Source organism: Leptinotarsa decemlineata, unplaced genomic scaffold (genome assembly GCF_025532065.1).
Source record: "Leptinotarsa decemlineata unplaced genomic scaffold, Ldec_3_MD MMD2_tig00000010_RagTag_RagTag, whole genome shotgun sequence".
NCBI classification, from domain to species: domain Eukaryota; kingdom Metazoa; phylum Arthropoda; class Insecta; order Coleoptera; family Chrysomelidae; genus Leptinotarsa; species Leptinotarsa decemlineata.
Window position 1 is genome coordinate 12,052,035 of NW_027412538.1, and position 23,119 is coordinate 12,075,153.

General features: G+C 34.0%; 3 protein-coding genes across 3 annotated transcripts in view; 2 read left to right on the top strand and 1 right to left on the bottom strand.

The window, feature by feature from the left end:
* The window catches only part of Gprk1 (G protein-coupled receptor kinase 1), a 184,305-nt gene extending 174,010 nt beyond the window's left edge, over positions 1–10,295 (top strand). Inside the window, exons 10-15 of the mRNA XM_074171556.1 lie at positions 971–1,145; positions 1,243–1,343; positions 2,511–2,673; positions 3,550–3,718; positions 3,874–4,112; positions 8,045–10,295. Of these exons, the coding sequence (XP_074027657.1) occupies positions 971–1,145; positions 1,243–1,343; positions 2,511–2,673; positions 3,550–3,718; positions 3,874–4,112; positions 8,045–8,206 (1,009 nt within the window). The 3' untranslated portion in view covers positions 8,207–10,295. The remainder of the gene's footprint in view (positions 1–970; positions 1,146–1,242; positions 1,344–2,510; positions 2,674–3,549; positions 3,719–3,873; positions 4,113–8,044) is intronic.
* LOC111505068 (dynein regulatory complex subunit 3) overlaps positions 1–23,119 on the bottom strand; it is a 111,430-nt gene that overhangs the window by 46,901 nt on the left and 41,410 nt on the right. The gene's annotated exons all lie outside the window — the stretch shown is intronic.
* On the top strand, positions 12,504–12,890 carry LOC141480856 (uncharacterized). The gene has a single exon (XM_074171577.1). The coding sequence runs from the start codon at positions 12,504–12,506 to the stop codon at positions 12,888–12,890; it is 387 nt and encodes a 128-aa protein (XP_074027678.1).

A 23,119-nucleotide genomic window follows, 5' to 3' on the forward strand; every position in this document is an offset into this window, starting at 1 on the left:
TCCTTTAATGCCCCCCCTTTTATTTTTTGAATGGGTCAAGTCAAAAAATTGAAATTTGGGATAATGAAATGAACGCATGAATACTTTATTTTACAGTAAAATTGACAGATGAAACTTTCAAGACGGTTCCCAGTCGCCATCTTGAAAAAAAATTGAATTGAAAGGGAGGGTCTTGTGATACATCGTTTTGATGTTCCTTCACAACCCTAGAATATGAAGTCAATATCTTCAACTACTACATAATATGAGGTAAAAAGCTTGAGGTCGGTTCAGAAGATGCTTGAAATGGTTGCCTTGAACTTCTTGACATATGAACAGCCTCCCCGATATTTCACGCCGAACATTTTCGAACACAGTAACGTCAATATCTCTACAAATATTTATTATTCTCTGCCGTATATCCAATATTGAAGCAGGTTCAGTTTCGTACACCTTTTGCTTCAAATAGCCCCATAAAAAAGTCCAAAGGTGTCAAATCTGGCGAGCGGGCTGGCCATTCTGTAGGAACTCGACGACCAATCCAACGACCGGGAAAAGTAGTATCCAAATGAATTTTTACTCGTTTCGAATAATGTCGTGGTGCTCCATCTTGTTGAAATACAATATCCATATCGAATTAATTAGGATTCGCTTCGACGATTTCAGTCCTCCTTTCCATTTAATTTTTTTCCAGGTGGCGCCCAGTCGCCATCTTGAAAATTTCATCTGTCAAGTTCGTTTCAAAATAAAGTGTTCATGCAATAATTTCATTGCCCCAAATGTCAATTTTTTGAGTTGACCCGTTCAAAAAATAAAAGGGAGGGGGCATTAAAAAAATGCACTGTATAGAACAATGAATAATGAAAGGGATAGGTCACTGTACTTGCAACACAATTTTGCAGCAAATTTCACACAAACAATGTCTTCCTTCAACATCCGACTGTCTACGAGAATGTTTCTCAAAAGAAGTGTTATTCTTTTATTTTTCCAGAGGAACTCATGGTTACATGGCACCAGAAGTATTATCGAAAGGTACACCCTACGACTCAAGTGCGGATTGGTTCAGCTTCGGCTGTATGTTGTACAAATTACTCAAAGGTCACTCGCCATTCCGCCAACATAAAACCAAAGATAAACACGAGATAGATAGAATGACTTTAACCATGGTAAGTTTTGTCATCAATTAGCTATCAGAGTTCAGGTCAGTGCTTACATCTCTAGGATGGTCCAGCTCAAAACCGCTAATTAAATTATCATTTTCAGAATGTCGAATTACCTGATTCATTTAGCAAAGAACTGAAATTGCTTCTAGAAGGACTGTTACAGAGGGATATTGATAAGAGGTTAGGATGTAAGGGAAATGGGTGAGTATCCTGAGCAATCAGTATTAAGTCATCCTTTTCAATTAACAAGTCATTGCTGTTGAAAATCCAACATACCTTCTGGGGTTACCACTAAGTATATCTGTATATTCGGGAAAAATTGTGACGTAAGCCTAGTGTTTCGATTTGCCAAGGAAGGACTCAACTTTTCGGTACTGTTTCATATATCTGGTTACACGTTGCAACTGACAATACTAAAATCTATGATATATTCAAAAGTAAAGAGACTAATACCATTGAATCTTTTTCTGCTAGTAAATCACTAAATCATGAACAGGACGAAGATTTGACCTATAATTATAATTTCATTACCTATATTTACCCATAATTACCTATAATTTAAATTTCTGTTCAGAAGAGGTGAAGAAACAGGACACACATTTTTTACTGATATTGATTAGTAGCAGGTATACTTGCTTCTGAATACCACTTAGTCTTCTTCTGCTAGTGAATCATTAAACTATGAACAGGGTTATAAAACAGAAATTTGACCTTTAATTATAATTTCATTAACTGTTAATGCCTATATTTACCTATAATTATAATTTCAGTTCAGAACAGGTGAAGGTATACTTATTGTTTGCTGGTATTTATTGGCAGAAGGTATACTTTCTTCTGAATACCATTGAATCTTTTTCTGTTAGTGAATCATAACACTATGAACAGGATTATAGAACGGAAATTTGACCTTCAATTATAATTTCATTACTTATAATTACCTACATTTACCCATTATTACCTATAGTTTGAATTTCAGTTCAGAAGAGGTTTAGGAACAGAACACCCATTTATTGTTGATATTGATTGGCAGCAGGTAAACTTGCTTCTGAATACCACTTAGTCTTTTTCTGCTTTTCATTAAACTATGAACAGGGTTATAAAACATAAATTTGACCTTTAATTATAATATCATCAACTATTATTACCTATATTTGCCTATAATTATAATTTCAGTTCAGAACAAGTGAAGGTATACTCATTTTTACTGGTGTTTATTCGCAGCAGGTATACTTGCTTCTGAATACCATTGAATCTTTTTCTGCTACTGAATTATAAAACTATAAGCAGGATTATAGAACGGAAATTTGACCTTCAGTTATAATTTAATTACCTATATTTATCTATAATTACCTATAATTATAATTTTAGTTCAGAAGAGGTAAAGGAACACCCATTTTTCGCTGGTATTGATTGGCAGCAGGTATACTTGCAAAAATACACACCTCCTCTCATTCCGCCAAGAGGAGAGGTCAATGCGGCTGATGCCTTCGATATCGGCTCTTTCGATGAAGAAGACACCAAAGGAATCAAGGTATCGTTTTCAAAATAATAAATGATCAATTCGAAGCGGAACAGATGTATACATGTTGTTATAATGTTTAACGATATCTGTACAATAATTTTATACTTTTCCTGTAGTAAAGCATCGATAGATGAGGAACAGAACAGGGCCAAGAATAGATCCTTGCGGAACTCGCCAAGATATCCTCTCAGTTCTGCTCTGTTGATTTTCTATGCGTGCATACGGTTTTCTGTACAAGTAATTCTGAAACCAATTAAGAATAGGTTTTACCCTCACACAAAAATCATTCTGCAGTAAAATTTAGAGGAAAAATCCACAGAATCATTGATAGAAGGGAACATGTTTCTTTATTATCAGTTTCACTTTGAATGTTAATTAATATATCAATAATTTTCAAGAACAATTTGCCTAGCCGTTTCTGAAGACCGTATGAAGGAGAGATACATATGTACAAGAAAATAAATATTTCGAAATAAAATCCAGATTCCATTTTGAAATATTTATTTTCTGATATATCCGCGATACAGATTTTGAAATCAATTATAATGTTCATACTGTTCTGAAAAAAATATTGATTAATTATAAGGAGCAACTTTTTGCTTATGGGAAAATTCATCTCTGGTCTTTAGTAAATGTTTTAATTCATCAGTAAACGGTTTAGAGTTTTCCTTGATTTTGATGATTGTTATTCTGCTTCAAGACTTGAAAATAACAATAACTCGCATCCTGCGCAGAAACACATCCTGATTGCGACAGTGGACACATACAGAGTCATATTATAAGTTTGTCAAATATCCCTAGAATTGTTGACTCGGTAATTTTGACTGGAAAAATTTTTGAAAATTGTGGCTGTTGGAAAATATTTCATTTATTGTTTTTTCGTAGTTGACAGATGCTGATCAGGAACTGTACAAAAATTTTCCACTTGTGATATCTGAGCGGTGGCAGAACGAAGTGGCAGAAACAGTATTTGAAACGGTTAATTTTGAGGCTGATAAAACGGAACACAAAAAGAGGGCCAAACAAAAGAAATTATATGATTTAGACGAGAAAGGTAAAAAATAAAAGACATGACTGATATTTAATGAAAATCCATTATAACGTATTCAAAAAACACCCTTTAATGAGAGATTCCCACTTTATTATGAGTGTAAATCTCACATTGAAGATGTTTTGTCTCACCCAAGTTATGAATCATTATTTTTTCAGAATCAGACTGCATATTACATGGGTACATAAAAAAATTAGGAGGACCGTGGACGTCCAGTTGGCAAATGAGGTACGCGAAGTTATACCCGAATCGACTGGAATTACATCCAGATTCAGCGAAACCAGAGTTAGTATTCATGGATCAAATCGAAGAAGTCAGTCAGGATTTGGTTCAAGTCAAAAATGAAAACTGTATAGTTGTAAGGATGAGAGACGGAAAAATTGTCCTAACGAATCTGGTAAGTCCTTTTGAACATGAGCAATATTCGGTTTTTTGTTTTTTTTTTTTGGAATGATAAGAGGTCTGTTAAAAAAAAAGCGAATTTTCATTTTTCTCAAATTCATTCATTCATCAAACGCCGTCCTTTCATGGGTCTCTTCAATCTTAGGAACAGGAAAAAGCCGCAGGGGGCCAAATCTGGTGAATACGATGGTTGAGGCATGATTATGGTGTTGTTTTTGATCAAAAATGGGGAATGTTCCTCAATTTGGGTTATTACAGCAAATGCAAGTTTGAACAAAATGAAGATGAGTTCAATTCATGAGTTTTTCAAATTCACTTCGAAAAGTATTCAAATTGATGTTTCAAATGTTGGGTTTTAATTTTTAAAGGGACTTGTTTCTAATTCACATATTGGCAACAGGGCCTATATCAAGTTGAAATAATTTATACGTACCTAGATATTCTACTTTAAAAAAGGAAAATTATCTTTAAAAATCAACAATTAAGGCAAAATATAAATTATAGTTCAATACCACCTCCACAAGCTACATAAACAACACTTGTTTTATTATTTATTTATATAGAGGAAGATAGGTTAGGTGCACAAAATGTTGCCAAATGGTGAAATAGAAACGAATAGACAAGATGGCCGACAATGATGATGTATTGTCGGACAGCTCTGAAAAAGCGGAGATTGAACACTTTATGAAGTGCTGTGAGAACAAAAAATGTGGAGTAAAAGTTTGTATAAACTGTTTCGCGATTTATCATAAAAGTTGTGCGAAAAGAAACCAACAATTGAAGGTATTATCGGAAAACAAAGTGTGATATGCTGTGAAAAAACCGAACATAAACAATTCGCATGCTGGACAAGGAACGTCACATGAAAATAACCCAGATATAGAAAGCTGGAATAAAATAAACTCAACATCAATGCAAAGTCCAACGAAGTGATTTAGTACCTCGCGAGCAGATGGCTCACCTAAAAAAATACCACAAAAGACAACCTATGGACATATTGCCGCCAAAACAAGCGTAAACAATAATAATCCAAATGACAACAATGATAATTTCGTGGAAGTCAAATATCGAAAACGAAACAAACAAAATAGAGTATACAAAAAGAATATTGGCACAGGCCCTAGCGATGATATTTCCGAGTTCTCAGGACCAGAGCGAAAAGTATGGCTTTATTTATACAGAGTGAAGAGGGCTGCAACAGAAGAAAAAATAAAAGACTATATTACCAATAAACCAGGTTATAATAATGAAGTAAATGTGAAAGAGATCCCAACCACAGAAGATCGACTACGAAGATATGTAGTGACAGCACCACTATCGAAAAAGGATGAAATGTACAAACCGGACTCCTAGCGGAGTAGGTATTAGATTTGATTTCACAAAACACAAAGATTATCTGAACCAACTAGGTGGAGATTTTTTACAGAAAAAGAAACACAGGAGGCCCAGCAGAGCAATGTTCTGTTGAATCTGGAACCGTATGATACAAAGGAAAAAATTGTTTTTTATTTTGACGTCTTTTCTTTCAATGTTTTTATGTACCATTGTTGTATATGTAAATATATGAAAGAATATATTATTATTATAGAAACGAATCCCTTTAAATGTTGAATGCATTATTTCATTCCTCTCTTTTAAGCATTTAAATAATTTTTTAAAGAAAAAGGTTGAAATGATGAGTTTAGGATGCGTTGTTTTAGAGCTCTTTTATGAAAACTACTTGATTTTCGTCAGGAGGAACATTCCCCATAAGCTATAAATTATTTTCCACGATCCCGGACGTTTTCTTCACATAACTTCAAGATAATACTCCTTATTGACCCTTCTGCCATGTGCCATGTGGCACGTCATTTACATATTCTTGACCTGTGAAAAGCTTATGCCACTTGTAAACATTTTTCTGACTCAGAGTACAATCACCGTATGCCACTGTCAACATTTCAAGTGTTTTTGAGTACCTATTTACTTTTTTACAAAAAATTTGAAGCAATTTCTTTGATTCATTTTTTTTCGATAGCTGAAAATCTCCGAACAGGCAAAATATTTTAACTTTTATGCCTCTCACCAACAAACTCATCATGCTAAACATCTGAAAGGGTGCACATATGTTCGAACATCCACTTCATTTTTTGAACAGATCTCGTACACTGTTCATTGAGCAGATAACTACATTGGGTAGGTATGAGAAATAAAGTCATATCGAAAGGATACAAAAATTGATCAACAGTAAAATTTAGTCTTAGTTCCTTGTTTCAGAAATTGGTGATGGCAGTTTTCATTGATTTATTGTTGAAAAGTGGATAGAAGTTTTTATTTTACAATTTTACGATTAATTTAGGTTGGTATACCTGTATGGGTGGTACACCATGATGGTTTACCTGTATGGGATATCGATATAGCATAAATAGGGTTAGCTTTGCATTAGTTTCTAGTTTTAATCTTCCTCTTTGAAGATGATCACTTGGTGATCGAAACACGTGTCGAGGTGTTAAAAATAACGATTTGGTGTTGGGAAAAAATTCCAGTAATACTCATTACTACACCAAAGGTTCCAAACAGTGCATCATGAGTGATTTTTATCAAACCGAAGATATTTCTTGACAAATCGCTGTATAATGAATACTTTGTTTTTTTAAGTGGCCATACTGGCCAGTATCTTCATGTTTTTGGAAATATACTTCTGGAAAAATTTTCAGGGCTCTAGTTGACTTCTTAATCGCTAGATTTCACTTGTAATTGAAAAGTGTGCCTCCGATATTTATGGAATTCCGGTAATTCAAAGTTATACAACCGTGTGTATTCAAAATAGTTTTGGCCTGGTATATTTCATAATAATCAAGTAAGTTCAGACTTGACTGCTGAAATATTGAAACAATCCATCATGAAACATGTGTTATTATTTTCGTATCACGTGAAATTCATGTTCAAAATAAACATTAGATTTTTCACGCGGCTTTGTATATATTAGAAGTAAATTCACTTGGCACTTTCCAATTGCATAAACTCGTCTGGTTGCATTGATTATGCAATTATTTATCATTCAGATTCACGAACATAACATTTAAACAGATCTGCTTGTATCCCGTTTCCCAGATCGTCTTCCTTATCGCAGTTGTTTACTCCGATCGATCAAAAGGTAAATGTCGTAATTATTCAATATATACAGTGTGATAAATTTGAAAATTGCTGATAGAAATGTTTGGGAAATGAAAAATGCATATAAGCTAATCTCAAAAAGGCTTTTCAATGGTACTCAATAATAGGGACGTTACTGTCAAATTATGATTACTCAAAATAATGCAATTTTTTCGAGTGCTCAATGTACATCCATCATAAAAGGGCGGTCATCAGGTAAACATTCCAACGTTTCGTCTACTACTGCGGTAGACATCGAAGGCGATGAGGTAATGGTCGAAGTGCTAGAGTTAGTGCTACAATGCTGGAATTTTTCTCTGATTTTATATTATCATAGGTGAGCGCGGCTTCGTTTCTCTTAATTGGATTACCGGAACTTGTTTGTGTACAATTAAGGACAGGTATCAAGAATTTATTAATGTTAATTGCCTTTTTTGTCTATTGAAAGCATCCGTGTATTTTTGAATTTCTATTTCCTCTCCTTATACCCTTAAATCGTAATTTTGAGTTTTATCGTGTATTACTCACTTACTTCTCTGAGAGTCTGTTAATTGTTATACAAAGAAGCCAGGCCCACCTACCGGAAACAAATTTCAGCATTGTAGTTTCTGCGTTGGTAATTCGACCAAAGATAAGATGAGGTAGCCTTTAATAATGTCTTCCGCAGTAGTAGACGAAACGCCAGGCATAAAAACCTGCCGACCACTGTAGAATAAAAAACGGAAAATAGCCTTTGATACTGTGTCTAAGTTATCAGTTTGATGTGGTAAAGTAAATTATTTTTGTTTCAAGGACGAAATTGGCCTTAAGGAGTGGCTCAACTCTCTGAAATCAGCGCACAAACTCTCCCAGGAGCTGCTTGGTTCGATGGCAAAGAAAGCGGGAAAAATTTACGGCACGGACTCCAACAACAGGAATGCCATTATAGCGGCACGGAATACAAATGGCAACTAATGGCTGAAGAAAATCTTGAGCAGAGTGAACAGTTACCTCCGATTATCTGTAAAAAACGGTGATCGCACATCAGGCTATAAAGAGAATATCTAGAAGATTGCTTTCTTCTTTTAGACCCTTCTCGGATGATTTTAGATACCTACCATTGATTTGTTTCGTGATTCAGTAGCAGTTGCGGGACTCTGTATTTGTTAAACAAAGAGATGAGGAACATGACAATTGTTAATAACATAATTTAATGTATTTCGTAATTTATATTAATTTATGCATTTGATAGGTATTCGCTTCCACGCGGATATTTTTGTTATAAGTGTTAGTCATTTTTTTTTGATTGATGGTCGTGTTGTTTGTAGAAGAAAAAGGAAAAACTGTTCTGCGGTTGTGAACGAGAACATATCACGGATCGAAGACCAAGAAAGTGCATTGAACAATCAAAGAATTAGAATGAATCGAGTGATAGGTTTCTTTTCATGCAGAAGAGAGTTTTTAGGTATGAATTGAAGTATTCAGAAAGTAGAAGTTAGGTAAGATAGTGTGATCCGCTATATTCTAAAAGTATTTCTAAAAATGTAATGCAAAAATTAATTTGTAATTGTTACTTGAGTACATTGGGTTGCAATAAAAAGTCAGATTCTTTCAAATTTTGATACCAAACTAATATATCATGAAAAATGATCCCATGCTTTTTTCAAGAAGGGTTACTTGCGAACAGGATCAATTTTTCTCAAAAAAAAACACTAGAAGAGGATGAAAATTTTATCAAAACTATCATGAAGCTTGTAGTCATTCAAAAAAATCAATTCTACAGAACAGTTTTTCCAACTACTAAGTTTGTAATTTATTGAACATATTGTATTGAATTCCATTTGATTTTATGTCGAGTAAGGTGCGAATGTGACTTTAAAAATTTGTTTGTAATGATTTTTTGTATATTTCTGAACATTAAAGGTTCATCTCACTGGTAAAAACACCAAGCTAAAGTATTAAATGAGCTTAACATGCCAGCTGCACTACTTGTATATATACAAATACTGTGTTTCTTTGAAGTCACTCTCCATTTGAAAAATATGTATTCTTTACGAGAATTCAAAAATGCAACACTCAATTCGTTCATTTTAAGTGTAATAACAGAAATCGACTATGACTGATGTAGTATGATTTTTTCCATGAATTTTCTGTGTGATTTTCAAGAATTTATTAGTATTAATGCAAATCCATGACATTGATTCTTCTATAACTATTAGCAAACAAATGTCAGTGGTAGTTATTTTTCAATCAAAGATTTACTTGACTTTCATTATTATTTAACTCGTGAATAAATTCATACACCCATCTCAGGGTGTACTAATTACTGTGATAATTGGTATTTAATCATACGCTCACATGTATGAGCTTGCCCTCAAGCCTTTATATTATTCAACAAGCAGAGCAGAGCTAATGTTGAGAAATTGGTATTTAGGTGAATAGATTGGAATTTACTTAAATATACTTATACCTTAATGGAAACTAAAAGATACTGAAAGAATTATTTCACTAGTAAAAAATAGTATTCAAATTGTTAACCAGACAAAACACAGCATTCTATCTAGAACCAGTCATCTCCCTTTCAACCAAATAATAATAAACAACGACAGCCAACAAGTAAGAATTTCAAATGGTACCTAGCCCTTAAGAGATACAGACAAATGACTGAAAGGTGGATGTAGTACGAATTGCCGACCTTGAAATTACATGAAAAATTACTGCCTTCCAAATCTCAATCACACTGTATAGTTAAACTCGACTTTTTTCCACTATTACACTGCCAATACAACACAAAAACTAACTGAACTTCAAACTAATTCTCAAATGTCTATCGCCTCGTTAGCTCACTTCGTACCGCACTTTCAACTAGACTAGCCGCCTCTGCCTGTTGCTAGTGCTTATATATCTCGATGGAAGTCTTCGGAAGGCGATGGGAGTGTTCTCAAAGCACGCGACACCTAGAAGGATCGAGAAGCTTGAGTAGAGTTAAGCCAACTTTGGCCAACTCACAGTTGCCGGTAAAGACCAGTGGCGGCCCGCCTTTGTTTTTTCAGGGGATAATTTATTTATTTATTTATTTATTTATTTATTTGACACTTTGGTACATTGAGTACATGTGCTAAGTCATAATTAAAAAACAAAAATAAAACTACAGAAGTTGAACAATACAAAAACAATAAATATGGTTCACGTCCACAAACTTTCACAACATAGAAGTATTATGAAGAATTATTAAAAGAAGTATTAAAACAATATTTATATTTGTAACACATTTGTTTTTTTTAAATTGGCTAATGGAAAATGATTGCAATGAAAACAGCAAATAAAACCCAAAATTGAACAATATAAACTCAAACTACATATAAAAACTGACACTAATGACAGATACACAGAGTAGCCTACTCAGAAAAAAATATGCTGCAAACAAAATCCTCAGTAATATGGACGATAACATAAATACAATTAAAACGACTTTCAAACAGCATATAAAATTCAATCATCATTTACAGATGACGGTTGACACACAGTATAGCTGAAAAAATTGTGTGTGCTGCATATGAACTCCTTATGGTCTATAAATCAAGTTTGCTTTGGAACAAATGGTTCTGTCAGTTGGCCTGCAATATCACCCGACTTAACTCCGTTTGACCTCTTTTCAATCCATAATTTAATAGTCAACTATGGGGTATCATTGAATTCGGAATATTATGTAGATTTAAAAAATATAATAGAATACAGGGTATTTCATTTTAAAATCAAACTTTGATGTTATTTCTGGAAAAAACAAAAGTTGGAAAAAATCTCCCTGTACGTCAGAAAGAGCCTCTTTGTGAGCATATTCAATATTTTTAATTTTGTGAAAATAGCTTGTAAAATAACGAAAAAAAGAGGGGTGACCATGAGTATGTTTCACCCGGTATATAGATTACGCCATGCTTTGTGCGAACCAATTAAAAAATTATAATTTGAGAGGTAGTAATTTTTTACGTGATTTGGCAATTCATACTGCACTATTGTTCAAAATGTCAATACAAAATTGACGTTCATATGGAAAAATTACCATTCTTCAGTTTCCATTAATTATAAACTGAGAATAATTCGCAGATAATTAGCAGTATATTGCATTAGATATACGAATATAGGGGAATGTATGCATATTGAAAGAACACTTTATTTTGCAATATAATTATTCACAAATTACAGCAGAGTAACAATTTCAAACTTACAAAAAAAAACAAGGAAAGATATATATTTTTTCAGGACGTTACTCTTTTTGTAATTTTTCTTGCTCATAAAATCTATACATTTTTATTGTTAGAGCGTACAAATGATGCAGATTCATCGTAAAATAATTCGATATGTTATGGTAAAGCAAAAGAATGATAAAATTTTTGAGCAGGAATGAAGGAAAACTAAAAATTGTTCCAATTAAGGTATATTTAAGGTAGTAATATCCTTTGAATGGATGATGGATAAAAATCATATTCATCTCCATGAAAACCATTTTCAACTGTGTTTGTCATCAGGCAGAACGATTACATTTCTTAGTGTGAAATAACCTTCGACAATCAATTCCACAAAGTTTATATTCCTTCACCAGACATGAGTATATGCTAGAGTAAAAAATTTCGATTTCATTCAAACCTATTTCAGTTTTTGTGGAATGACTTGATAGACCCACAGTATTCCCCTGCTTTTTTAATTCCATTTGTCATTGATTTCAATGAATATGGATCAGTGTTCTGAATAGTTAACAGATCTGTTGTTATATATTTTTCAATATAGTTTTTCCACAAGCAGTAATAACATCAGTGTTGGCATTCTAACAAAAAATTATAGAAATTTCATGCTTTCACCAGAATAGTTCATGAATCAAATTGAATTTATTCATCACCCAAGTCAGCACAAGTGTAGGTAAAAACACAGGTGATATAAACTCATTGAACTAGTCATAACGTCTCACATCGCTATTTGGGATTCCATGCACAGTTATTATTAAAACTATAAAGTTACAGTTCTTCAGGTTCATACCGGAAATAGTTGCACCAGTGTTTTCCAATGCTTTATAAATAAACAGTTGAGTTTGGAATCGATACATAATAGTCAGTTTTCATAAATATACACACTCCTTCTCATTTGAATTCTTCTAGCAGAAAAAGCTGCATATATATACCTCATCAGAATTCAGAGTTAGTTCAGGGGCTTAATTATCAAATATGTATGCTTCCAATGTTGCATTACTTTGAGATTGTCATCACCCTCATCTTTACTGATGGTTCTTAAGGAAAAGACTTTTGCAATATACTCTAATAGCCAAGCAGCTATAAAAGCAATTAGCTCCATGCAAGTCAATTCCAAACTGGTCTGGAACTGCCTAGAAAAGCTACAAGAACTAGGTAGTCAAAACAGACTGTCATTAGCCTGGGTACCAGGTTACACAGGATACAAGGGCAACGAAGAGGCTGATTCACTAGCACGAGAAGGAGCCCGATGCTCCCCCATTGGCCCAGAACCCTTTTGTGGTACAGTAAAAGCGCTGCGAAAAACTTGTAACAGCAACTGGAAGGAAAAACAATCTCAAAAATGGTGGAATAAGGCGCCGGGTATGAGACAGGCCACAGAGTTCATTAAAGAGCCATCACCAAAATTCACGGAGTAACTACTCAGTGTGAATAGGCGATCAACTAGAATTCTAGTCGGGCTATTGACGAGACACTGTAGACTCGACAAACACATGAACAACATCGGACTGGCAGACACAGCCCTATGCAGGCTTTGCCAAGAGGATGAGAAAACCTCCGTACACATACTATGCTATTGCAAAGGTCTGTCAAGGATAAGGTTTGCAACATTAGTGGAGGAAAACCCCTCTCAATATATGGGGAACTTGAGGTCTGGCCTATGGAGTCTAGTTACAAGGACAGGCCTAGACAAGAAACTCTAGCACACACAATAGACCTGCAAAGGTCGCAGTGTAGTGGCTGTTCAGCACAGAAGCCCCATATTAATCTAATCTAATCTACTGATGGTTCAATTTGTTCTTTTACTCTGTCTTCCTTACATATAAAAAAGAGATTGCCCATGTTTCTCTATCTCTCTCTTTGTTTTCAAAGATATTTTATGTATTGTATTATTCAAATTGTATATCGAAGTCAAACTTTCCATAGTTTGACTCTCTTGGTAGCAGGTATTTTTATAGAAGGTATTTTTATATTTGTCTGAAGACTGTATCGTGGAGAAATACATACGTGTAAGAAAATTAATACTTCGAAGCGAGATCTCGAAATATTTTTCCCACCCAACTACCTGCACTACTTCCCCGGCTAATACCACACTGGATATTCAATTTTATTCGACAGACATGCAAGATACCTTCCAGAGGTTAATCTCCCAGATGATTCTCATTTATCCAACAGCAGGACCATGCTGAAATTATTTGAGTAGATCACCTAGAGACCAGTTTCAAGGTATTAACTCTCATCAGTGCAGGAAAGATCCGATTCAAACAGCAAAGTGCCTGAGACTTGATTCAATATCCTGCGTGGTATTAGCCGGGGAAGAGTTGTTTTCCGGCAGGCATTTACCAGAACCTATAGTGTAGGCAGTTGGGAGAGTTAAATATTTCGTGATTTTATTTCAAGATCTTCATTTTCTTATTTTCATATTTGAAGTCAACATCTACTAAGTCTCTGACTTTAGAAAACGATATGTCTTCTTTCCTCTTACTGTATATCATTTAGATTTTGAGCTAGTTCCTTTACAATTTTGTTCAGTGATATTTTTGAACTTTTTCCAACTCCATTTGATTTTATTTTTCATTATTTCATTCGCAATTCGATCTGAACTGATAAAAGGGGCAACATGTAATTCTCATCAGGTTTATCTCCTCGACCAGACTTGCTGATTTTTATTATTGTGTCTAGTTTTGTTTTTGAGGCCTTCATCAGACGCCTCATACTTTTTGTTTGTTCGATGATTACTATAATAATTTATATGTTCACTTCCAATTCGCAATTCCTCCTCTAGTAATAATTTTTCATTGAGAACATTGATAAGGCTGATCTATTTTTGATAGTGGCCATCCATTTCCTCTATAACCTGTCTCAATAGTGGGTTTTCTTCCAAAAAAAAATGATTCTTCCAATATTATGGATTACTATGTGTACTTTACGATATACTGTGTCACATTTTACATTGCATTTATTGTTTTATTTCATTTGGGAACAAAATAGCAGGTTTTCATTTCAACTCGATAGATGAACAGTGAATGGACATATGTCATGTTTGTTACTCTGCCTACTAAATTTTTAGTGAAACTCCATAAAAACACGTATATGCCTAAAGAGCATAAGGACTATAGTGAATATCCACAAGTAGTATAAAGCACCAGTTGACAGCGTATTCTCAATATTACATACTGATGGAATTTCATTGTACCTCCTACTATAGTTGATTAACATCAACTTGAAAAAGTTTGGAAATTCCAATTAATACACTTTTCTACGCAATAAAGTTAATGAAACATTTATTATATTGTTCCAAATAGTTGTAAAAATTACAATTGTACAATCAAAAGACAATAAAAATTCAAACATTCAAAATGAAACGACGAGTTTTCTCTTGGAATGGACAATCAAATTCCTATCAGCTTCCAGAGACTTCCATTAGGATATATAATCACTACCAACAGGCAGATGAGGCTAATCTAGTTGAAAGTGCGGTACGAAGTGAGCTAATGAGGCGATATTCATTTGAGAATTAGTCTGAAGTTCAGTTGAGGTTTTTGTGTTGTATTGGCAGTATAGTAGTGAAATAAACTTGAGTTTAATTGTAAAGTCTGGTCAATTGTTGTCGATACCACGGAAAAACGTAACAGTATCTTAGTTTTGTTCTTAATTTTTGTGTTGAGCTTTTATAGTACTTTGAATCATTATGAACATCACTATCTGGCGAATCTCTACATGATAACTTCAACTCATAAGACTGGAGAATAATGACAAACCTACTTTCAAGGTTTGTCCTAATTACTAATTTCCTCTTTGCGAACTAAATTCCATAAAGAGAAACAATTCAAATTTATTTGATCATTTATCAATAATCTCGAGTTTTTACATCTACTGATTTCTTAAATATTCCAAAATGTTGAGTTTTGAACCTTTCTCTTCCGAATGCATTACGTCATGATCGTGATTGACCACGTGCCCCTGTCAGAAGATGACCCGCTGATGTTGAATTTGTCTTTCCATTCAAAAAACTACCTCTATGGTTTTTTATTCTTTTAGAAAAAGTTCTTCCGGTTTGTCCCCTATAAAAATTCGGACAAGAACCATAAGACAACTTGTATACTCCTAATCTATGTCACCTATTAAGTAAAAATCTCACATTAACGTGTGTTTTTTGAATACGTTATAATGGAATTTCAACAAGTATTGGTCATCCTTCTTCATTGATCTTTTAAAAATTTCCACTTTTGAATGAAAATCCAAATATTTGTCTTTTCATGTGACTTTTTCAACAAATAGTACACAAGTACAAATCCATTTACTAAATATAACATCAACAAATGAAAAAATAAATGAATAAGAGAATAACTAGAACATTTTTAAGCAAAAAGTACCATTGAAAGAAATATGTAAGGGCTTGAAATTTCTGTAGTTTACAATGTTTTATCAATTGGCAAGTGAAAGGTTTCAACAACTATCTAGTATAACTATACAGAACATCTCATATTTAAGCTGCACAAAAATAATTTATCTAATATTAACTATCCTGTACATTTATGTATATAACTGAATTTTCTGTGAAAAATGCATGTATTTAGGTGACTCGTTCTGAATGTTTCTTTTTCGTCAATTAACTACTATATAAAAATAGGAAAGAGTAAATAATATGTATTCAAAAGAGATTATTCAAATCTATCTTGTAGGAAAATTCTTCCATTGTAGGTGTGAGAATAAGCTTAATAATTTTAAGGAGTGCACTCGAAGAAATTTCACTAGCTTTGTGGTTTTGGTTAAATCCAACTATTTCAACCGCACACTTTTTCAACCAACATCGAAGTGGAACTTCTCGATAATAAAAATTTGTATACTACAATTTTGAGTGATGTATTTTATCATTTGATTCAATTGAGCCTTCGGATGAACCTCCACAGATAAAAGATATTATTAACCATTTTTCTGACTGGTACACTGCCTCAAAAGATATTAATGACAAAATATTGTGTAATGAGAGTGGTTAATGATATTTTGTTCATTTGAAACTGAATGCATAGGGTGTCACTATATTATATTGGAAATTTGTTATTGCATATTTTTATAACCTTGATGTGATGCTCTTGAAGAACCAGTGGTTTACTGAGGGATTTGTAAATTCTTGTATATTCAATGAGTATTCCACTTTCGAGTGGATCTGTTTTTCCAGATAACATAAAGTAAAATCAAACAAACTGTTAGTGACGTTATTCAGTTACGCCAATGGATACACATTTGAAATCATATGTTATCAAAAAGTTTGCATTTTTTTGTTCATATGAGTTGGGAAAAATCAAAAATTGAATAGATGTATTGTTTGGCAATAAATCAGAAATAACTAATATCCATTAAAGTTTTCATAGTATGAATAAAAAACTGTTTATGAAAATCTGAAAATGTAAGATGGAAATCTTTTCATCAATTTTTTATTTAGCACGTGTGAAATGTGAATGCAAGAGGTTTGTATTTGTTATATCTTCCCAGAAACTCCACTCACATAACATACGGTGTGTTGAGAAGCAGATGATTCTTTTTAACTGCATCTCAGCTTGAAAAAGTTCAATCGCTGAATTCACAGCAAAATTAATGTTTTAATTATTTTTATCTGTTGAAGCAAAAATCAAAAACCTCTCTTTGGCATAGGTGGGATGTTGTCCAAGAAAAGTAGTTGTACTAAATCCCATATTTAAGTATTGCCCTAGAGTTTTTAAAAGGGGTGGAGAGGGATTAACATGCATGGTGCAAATCAGTATAAATACAAAGATAAAACCTTTCTACTGCAAGACAACCGTCTAACTTGTCCTCCACAAAACACTGGCTTATTGCATTTTTTCTTCCATCTCCCAAAAGACTGACTTGTCTCTGACCCTTGTTACATTGTCTGGAAGTAAAACTTCCACTATACACAGTCCAGTCATATTAGGGGTTTCACTTTGAAATAAGAGATAATAAGCTGTAAACTTGTATTAACTTTCGTTTTGGTGTTCTAAAAGTTGCCTCATGAAATCTCGTGCCTGCGCCGGAAATTGTCAAAAGTCACAAAAATATATTGTGATTTTATCTTTATTCAGTAGCTACATAATTCTCACAATTTGAATTGAAATGATGTGTAAATATATGTACATCTTTCTTTTTTTAAAGGACCAAAGGCTTAATGTTTTTCTTCTTTGTATCATCTTCTGGGCATGTGAAAATTTTTGTTTCTTTGTCATCATATTCGTTGTCCTGAATAGTCCAGGCCTTCAAGGATTTCTGAGTCAAATGCACTCTCTTCCTCAGAGTCACTTTGTGGTGAAACAACATTGAGGCAAGCTTGTCCATTGCAGTGGTCACAAGCTAAACTGCATTGCCACCCCGATTTTCTGCACCCAACCCCATTTCTGGGGATCTAAATCATGCTCTTACCATTTTTGAACCTGGTAATAAACACGATTTATATGTCGATGGGCTGCTGTACTTGTCGGTGGTAGATTTGACAACTGGACAGGTTTATGAAACTTACTTGATTTTATGAGCTGAGTATAAATAAGGTGATGGATATTGTCATCAGATTTAGGAGGATTTTATGTCGCTAGTAAGAGGAGTAATCCATTTTCATGTAATGGCTGTACGAGGCAGTTTTCTTGCAGGTTACTCTTGAACTGTTTGATTATAGTTATCTTTTGGAAGAGTTACAATGGATCCATAGAGATTTTACAATTACAATTTTATGACACGTTTAAACTTTATCTCATTAAAGAACAGAATCACCTTGTGATAGTGACAAATGACACGCAAAACAGCCATCATTTTTAAAATTGTATGTCCGTCGTTGCCGAGATCTGAAGCAACAATATATACATATATATATATATATATATATATATATATATATATATATATATATATATATATATATATTTCCCTGGGAAAATAAACTAGTCCACACAACTACAGAGCATCACTACAGTCATATTATGTGGGGGTCCTCATCCTCAGATATAGAAAAAGGTCCTATTATGAGATAAAAATTTTATATATGCAAATTGCCAATAATTGTAGTGTATTAACTAATAAAAAATACAAAATTTTTACTGTTAATTATTTCATCAATTTAACTACTCTAGACAAAAAAACTAGATAATCTCGGAAAACTGAGTTTCGTTCCCTTTGACCTTGAATAACTTCCGACGCAGACACGAGATTTTATGAGACTTTCGAGACAGTGTTCAGAACACCAAAATGAAGGTGTATACCGGTACACAGCGTATTATCGCTGATTTCGAGGTTGACCTCTTTTTCTGCTAACGTGACTGGACTAACAGTTGATTTTCTAATGGTATTTACAACTGGACAGTGTCCAGTGATTGATTTGAGTTGATCCCTGCTCTATTAAAGCTGTTCTTCGATTCTGTCCTCAGGCGGACCTCATATAAATATTCTTTATGTGTGTGTTCCCACATGAATTTTTTCAGTATTCTAATATCCTATCCTGGCTCTGTACCAATGGTTCTACTAGTTCCACAGCTGGTTAAATATATTGAGTTTGATGATGATGATCCATGTCTGGTCAATAACTCTGTAGAAACAGAAGTCCCAGCGACAATGAAAGATGAATCAATTAGAGATGATGAGAAGAGAAATGCATCCTTACAACTGGTACAGAATTGAAATAATTATGAAATCAAATTAAAATTGATGTTATTAATATAATGGCATTCCTCTTGCATTGATCGTATAGTTTTTATCAATCCTTTTTATATTTTATTGGGGCTGTACAATATGGAATCTTGCCAATTTTTTATATATTACATGAACAATCAATAGATTGGTGTTTAGGAGACCAGTTTAGACATTTTCTATGTATTGATAGATTTATAAACAGGTTAGCTCATCACAAAATTTATTTTTAGGCGTAGGTTTGTTTCTTTATACCAACGTGTGACACTAGACATACTTTTTTTTCAATTGTTCATAATACTTTTTATTTTATACAATTAACTGTACTGTATAACAAAATTAGAAAGTATTAACTTGTATATTTTTTGTGTTTATTAGTAAATATTCGATATACTTTGTTGAAATTTGTCTTGGCGAATTACTTAATATTTTGGGAAGGCATGGCTCATTGGTATACCAGCATTTTGTAAAATTATCACATTGTTTGAAATATATTTCATTAATCGGAAAACTTAAAAATATTTCATACAGGTTTTCATGCCTTTTAGATAATTTTATAGTTGGAATTCCAACTCGGTCATAATAAGTAAAATCATACTACCAGAAAATAGATTTTTCAACTTTGTTGGAGAACAAGTCAGATACAAATAAAAAGAAAGAACCTATCTGAATGAAATGTACTGATATGAAGTTCCATTACAAATTCTTGACAGTGGCAAAAACAATTTTTTTTATCACAATGGTAGTTCTGAACACATTTCAAATGCAGTGGTCAAGTGCTTTTTACGAATGTGAAAATAACTGTATTCTGTGTAGTTGATGTTCATAATTGATAGTGCTCATTTCAGATGGGTTCCCCTTCTTTTATTGAAGCAGAAAATGAAAAGCTGTACAGTTCATTACTCCTGAGCTGAATCAGTTTTATATTTGACAACTTGCTTAAAAAAATATTGGAATTTTTCCAAACAATTAGTTTTCAAAAGTATGTCACTATCAGTTGAATTTTGATTTGACATATGCAAAAAACTTTTCGAGTACTTTGAAAACTTGTATGGTGTTTTTAAGAAATGGAATTATGAAATATTTAGTTTTGGCATTCTAGAAAATGTACCGGGCGTTTATTCTGTGAGAAAGTACCAACATTTTACGATAATTTCTGTATTAGTTTCATTCAGTTAGAGGACAATCTGTTCGTATTTAATTCTGAAAAATAACTGTATTTCAATTCTAGATATTTCTTTGTATAAACGGATTCAGTTCGAAGTTGTATTTTAGTTTTATTTAAAAAGTATATAGATATTTATAAAGTACCTCTTTTATGTTAGTTTCTAAGTTATAGATGTCGATGTTGTACATAATCGCATTAAAGTCGTATTTATAGACTCATAATCATTGTTTTATTATTACTGTTGAAAAAAGATTTGATCAAACACCATAAAATTTAAACTAGTAGTTTAGCAGTAGTTTTTTGGTACTCGATACCAAAAAACCAATATAAATCACGTGAGAAATCGAGTACACCTGGGACAACAAAAGAATACCCATCTGTCATCAATTTGTGTAACCAATAAAAGTCGGCAAAGAACCTAACCTAACGTAATCTTTCGGTAAAAAATTGCTTTTATTTTTTAAATTCACTAGAAAGTAACCGAATTTGACGATTCTGGGTTACATTTCATGAAATTCGTCAATTATCCTGTAGGAACGTATTTTACATTCCATTTTCCAACTACAGTATCTAACAATTTGAATTTTTCAGTATGCAAAACATTAGACAGGGTCATTTCCAATTTAAGATTGAAAGTTATGAACTTACTGTGACCACAATTAATTATTATGAAATTAATTATTCACTCAACAGTAATGTATCTGTCAAACGATAATAATAAATCATCAAAATGGTTGAGGCTTAGTTAATTTCTGAGTCACTGCTGCATAAAGCGTATTCATGTTGACTCAGGTAGTTTGGTATGCTATAACCAGTGAGTCAGTCCATGTGTGAGTCGGTCAGTTTGTCGCTGAGTCAATTAATCGGTCATTCAGTCAATGAGTCAGTCAGTCTGTGAGTCAGTCGGTCAGTGGGTGAATCAGTCTGTGATCAGTAAGTCTACGAGTCGGTCATTCTATGAGGTGGTTCAAAAAATGAGTATGTGAGTCAGTCAATTTGTAGTAGCTGAGTCAGTCAGTCAGTCTGAGTCAGGCAGTGAGTCATCTTGCCGTTGGATCAGTGAGTCATTCCGTCGGTGAGTCAGCCAATAGGTCGGACAGTTATTGAGCAGTTCAGTTGGTGAGCCATTCAGTGAGTCAGTCAGTCTGTGAGTCATTAAACGAAAAAGTCAGTCAATAACCCAGTCGGTGGTTCAGACTGTAAATTATGTTTGTTAGTTAGTCAGTCAGCGAGTTTTCTGAGTTACTGCTGCATAAAGCATATTCATGTTGACTCAGGTAGTTTGGTATGCTATAACCAGTGAGTCAGTCAATTTGTGAGTCGGTCAGTTTGTCGCTAAGTCAGTTAATCGGTCATTCAGTCAATGAGTCAGTCAGTCTGTGAGTCAGTCGGTCAGTGGGTGAATCAATCTGTGATCAGTAAGTCTACGAGTCAGTCATTCTATGAGTCATCGGTGGTTCAGAAAATGAATATGTGAGTCAGTCAATTTGTAGTAGCTGAGTCAGTCAGTCAGACTGAGCCAGGCAGTGAGTCATCTTGCCGTTGGATCAGTGAGTCATTCCGTCGGTGAGTCAGTCAATAGGTCGGACCGTTATTGAGCAGTTCAGTTGGTAAGACATTCAGTGAGTCAGTCAGTCTGTAAGTCATTAAACGAAAAAGTCAGTCAATAACCCAGTCAGTGGTTCAGACTGTAAATTATGTTTGTAAGATAGTCAGTCAGCCAGTCAGTCAGTCAGTGAATCAGTCTGTCGGTTGTTCGGTGAGTCAGACAGTGGGTGGGTCATACTGGCCGCAAGTCAGTCAGTGGGTGACTCGTTGAGTCAGCGAGTCGGTCGATGAATCAGTCAATCAGTGAGTCGGTCAGTGGGTAAGTCAGTCGATTAGTCAGTCGACGAGTCGATCAGTGGATAAGTGAGCCGATCAATCAGTCAATAAGTCAGTCAACTAGTTGGTGAGTCAGTCAGACAGTGAGTCGCTCAATGGATAAGTCAGTTTATCATTCAGTCGATGAGTTAATTAGTGCATAAGCCAGTCTACCAGTCAGTCGGTGAGCCAGTCAGTCAGTTAGTGAGTCAGTCAATGAGTAAGTCTAGCAAGTCAGTCAGTCAGTGAGTCGATCAGTGAGTCTGTCAATCAGTGAGTCAGTCAGTCAATGGGTCATTCTGAAAGTGAGCCAGTGGGTGATTCAGTCAGTCGGTTATTCAGTTATTAGGTCGGTAAGTCAGTCGGAGAGTCAGTGAATCAATCAGTTGGTGAATCGGTCAGTTAATCAGTGAGTCACAGTCAGTCAATGAGTAGGTCAGTGAGTCACAATCAGTGAGTCGGTGAGTCAGCCAGTGAGTTAGTCAGTGAGTCAGTAGGTGAGTCAATGAGTCGGTCAGTAAGACAATCAGGCAGCCAGTCAGTCAGACATAGAGTTAGTGAGACAGTCAGTCAGCCAGTCAATCGATCAGTGAGTCAGCCAGCTAGACGGTGAGTCAGTCCTGTATCGTGAAAAAAACTGAATCGCTGAAAGAGCATACAAAAAATCGCATACCAGAACTGTTTTGAGGATTGGAAAAAACTGTGAAACAAATGTATCTCGGGGAGGGAGGCAGTTTTGAAGGGGACAAAACAGAAATTGATGATTAAATTAATATTTTTTTGAGAAAAATGAAAATTCACCATATTTTTTGAACAGACAGCGCATATTAATTTGACAAAGATATTTGAGTTCCTAACTACTCTCATTTTGTTATTAGATGACACACTTTTGTAAATATTTTGAAGTGGGTGAATTTTCAAGTCTCACTCGCGATTGAAAATAAT

Bases quoted from the DNA above. Each gene is read 5' to 3' on its own strand.
- LOC141480856 (XM_074171577.1), top strand. From the start codon at position 12,504: ATGGTTCTTAAGGAAAAGACTTTTGCAATATACTCTAATAGCCAAGCA.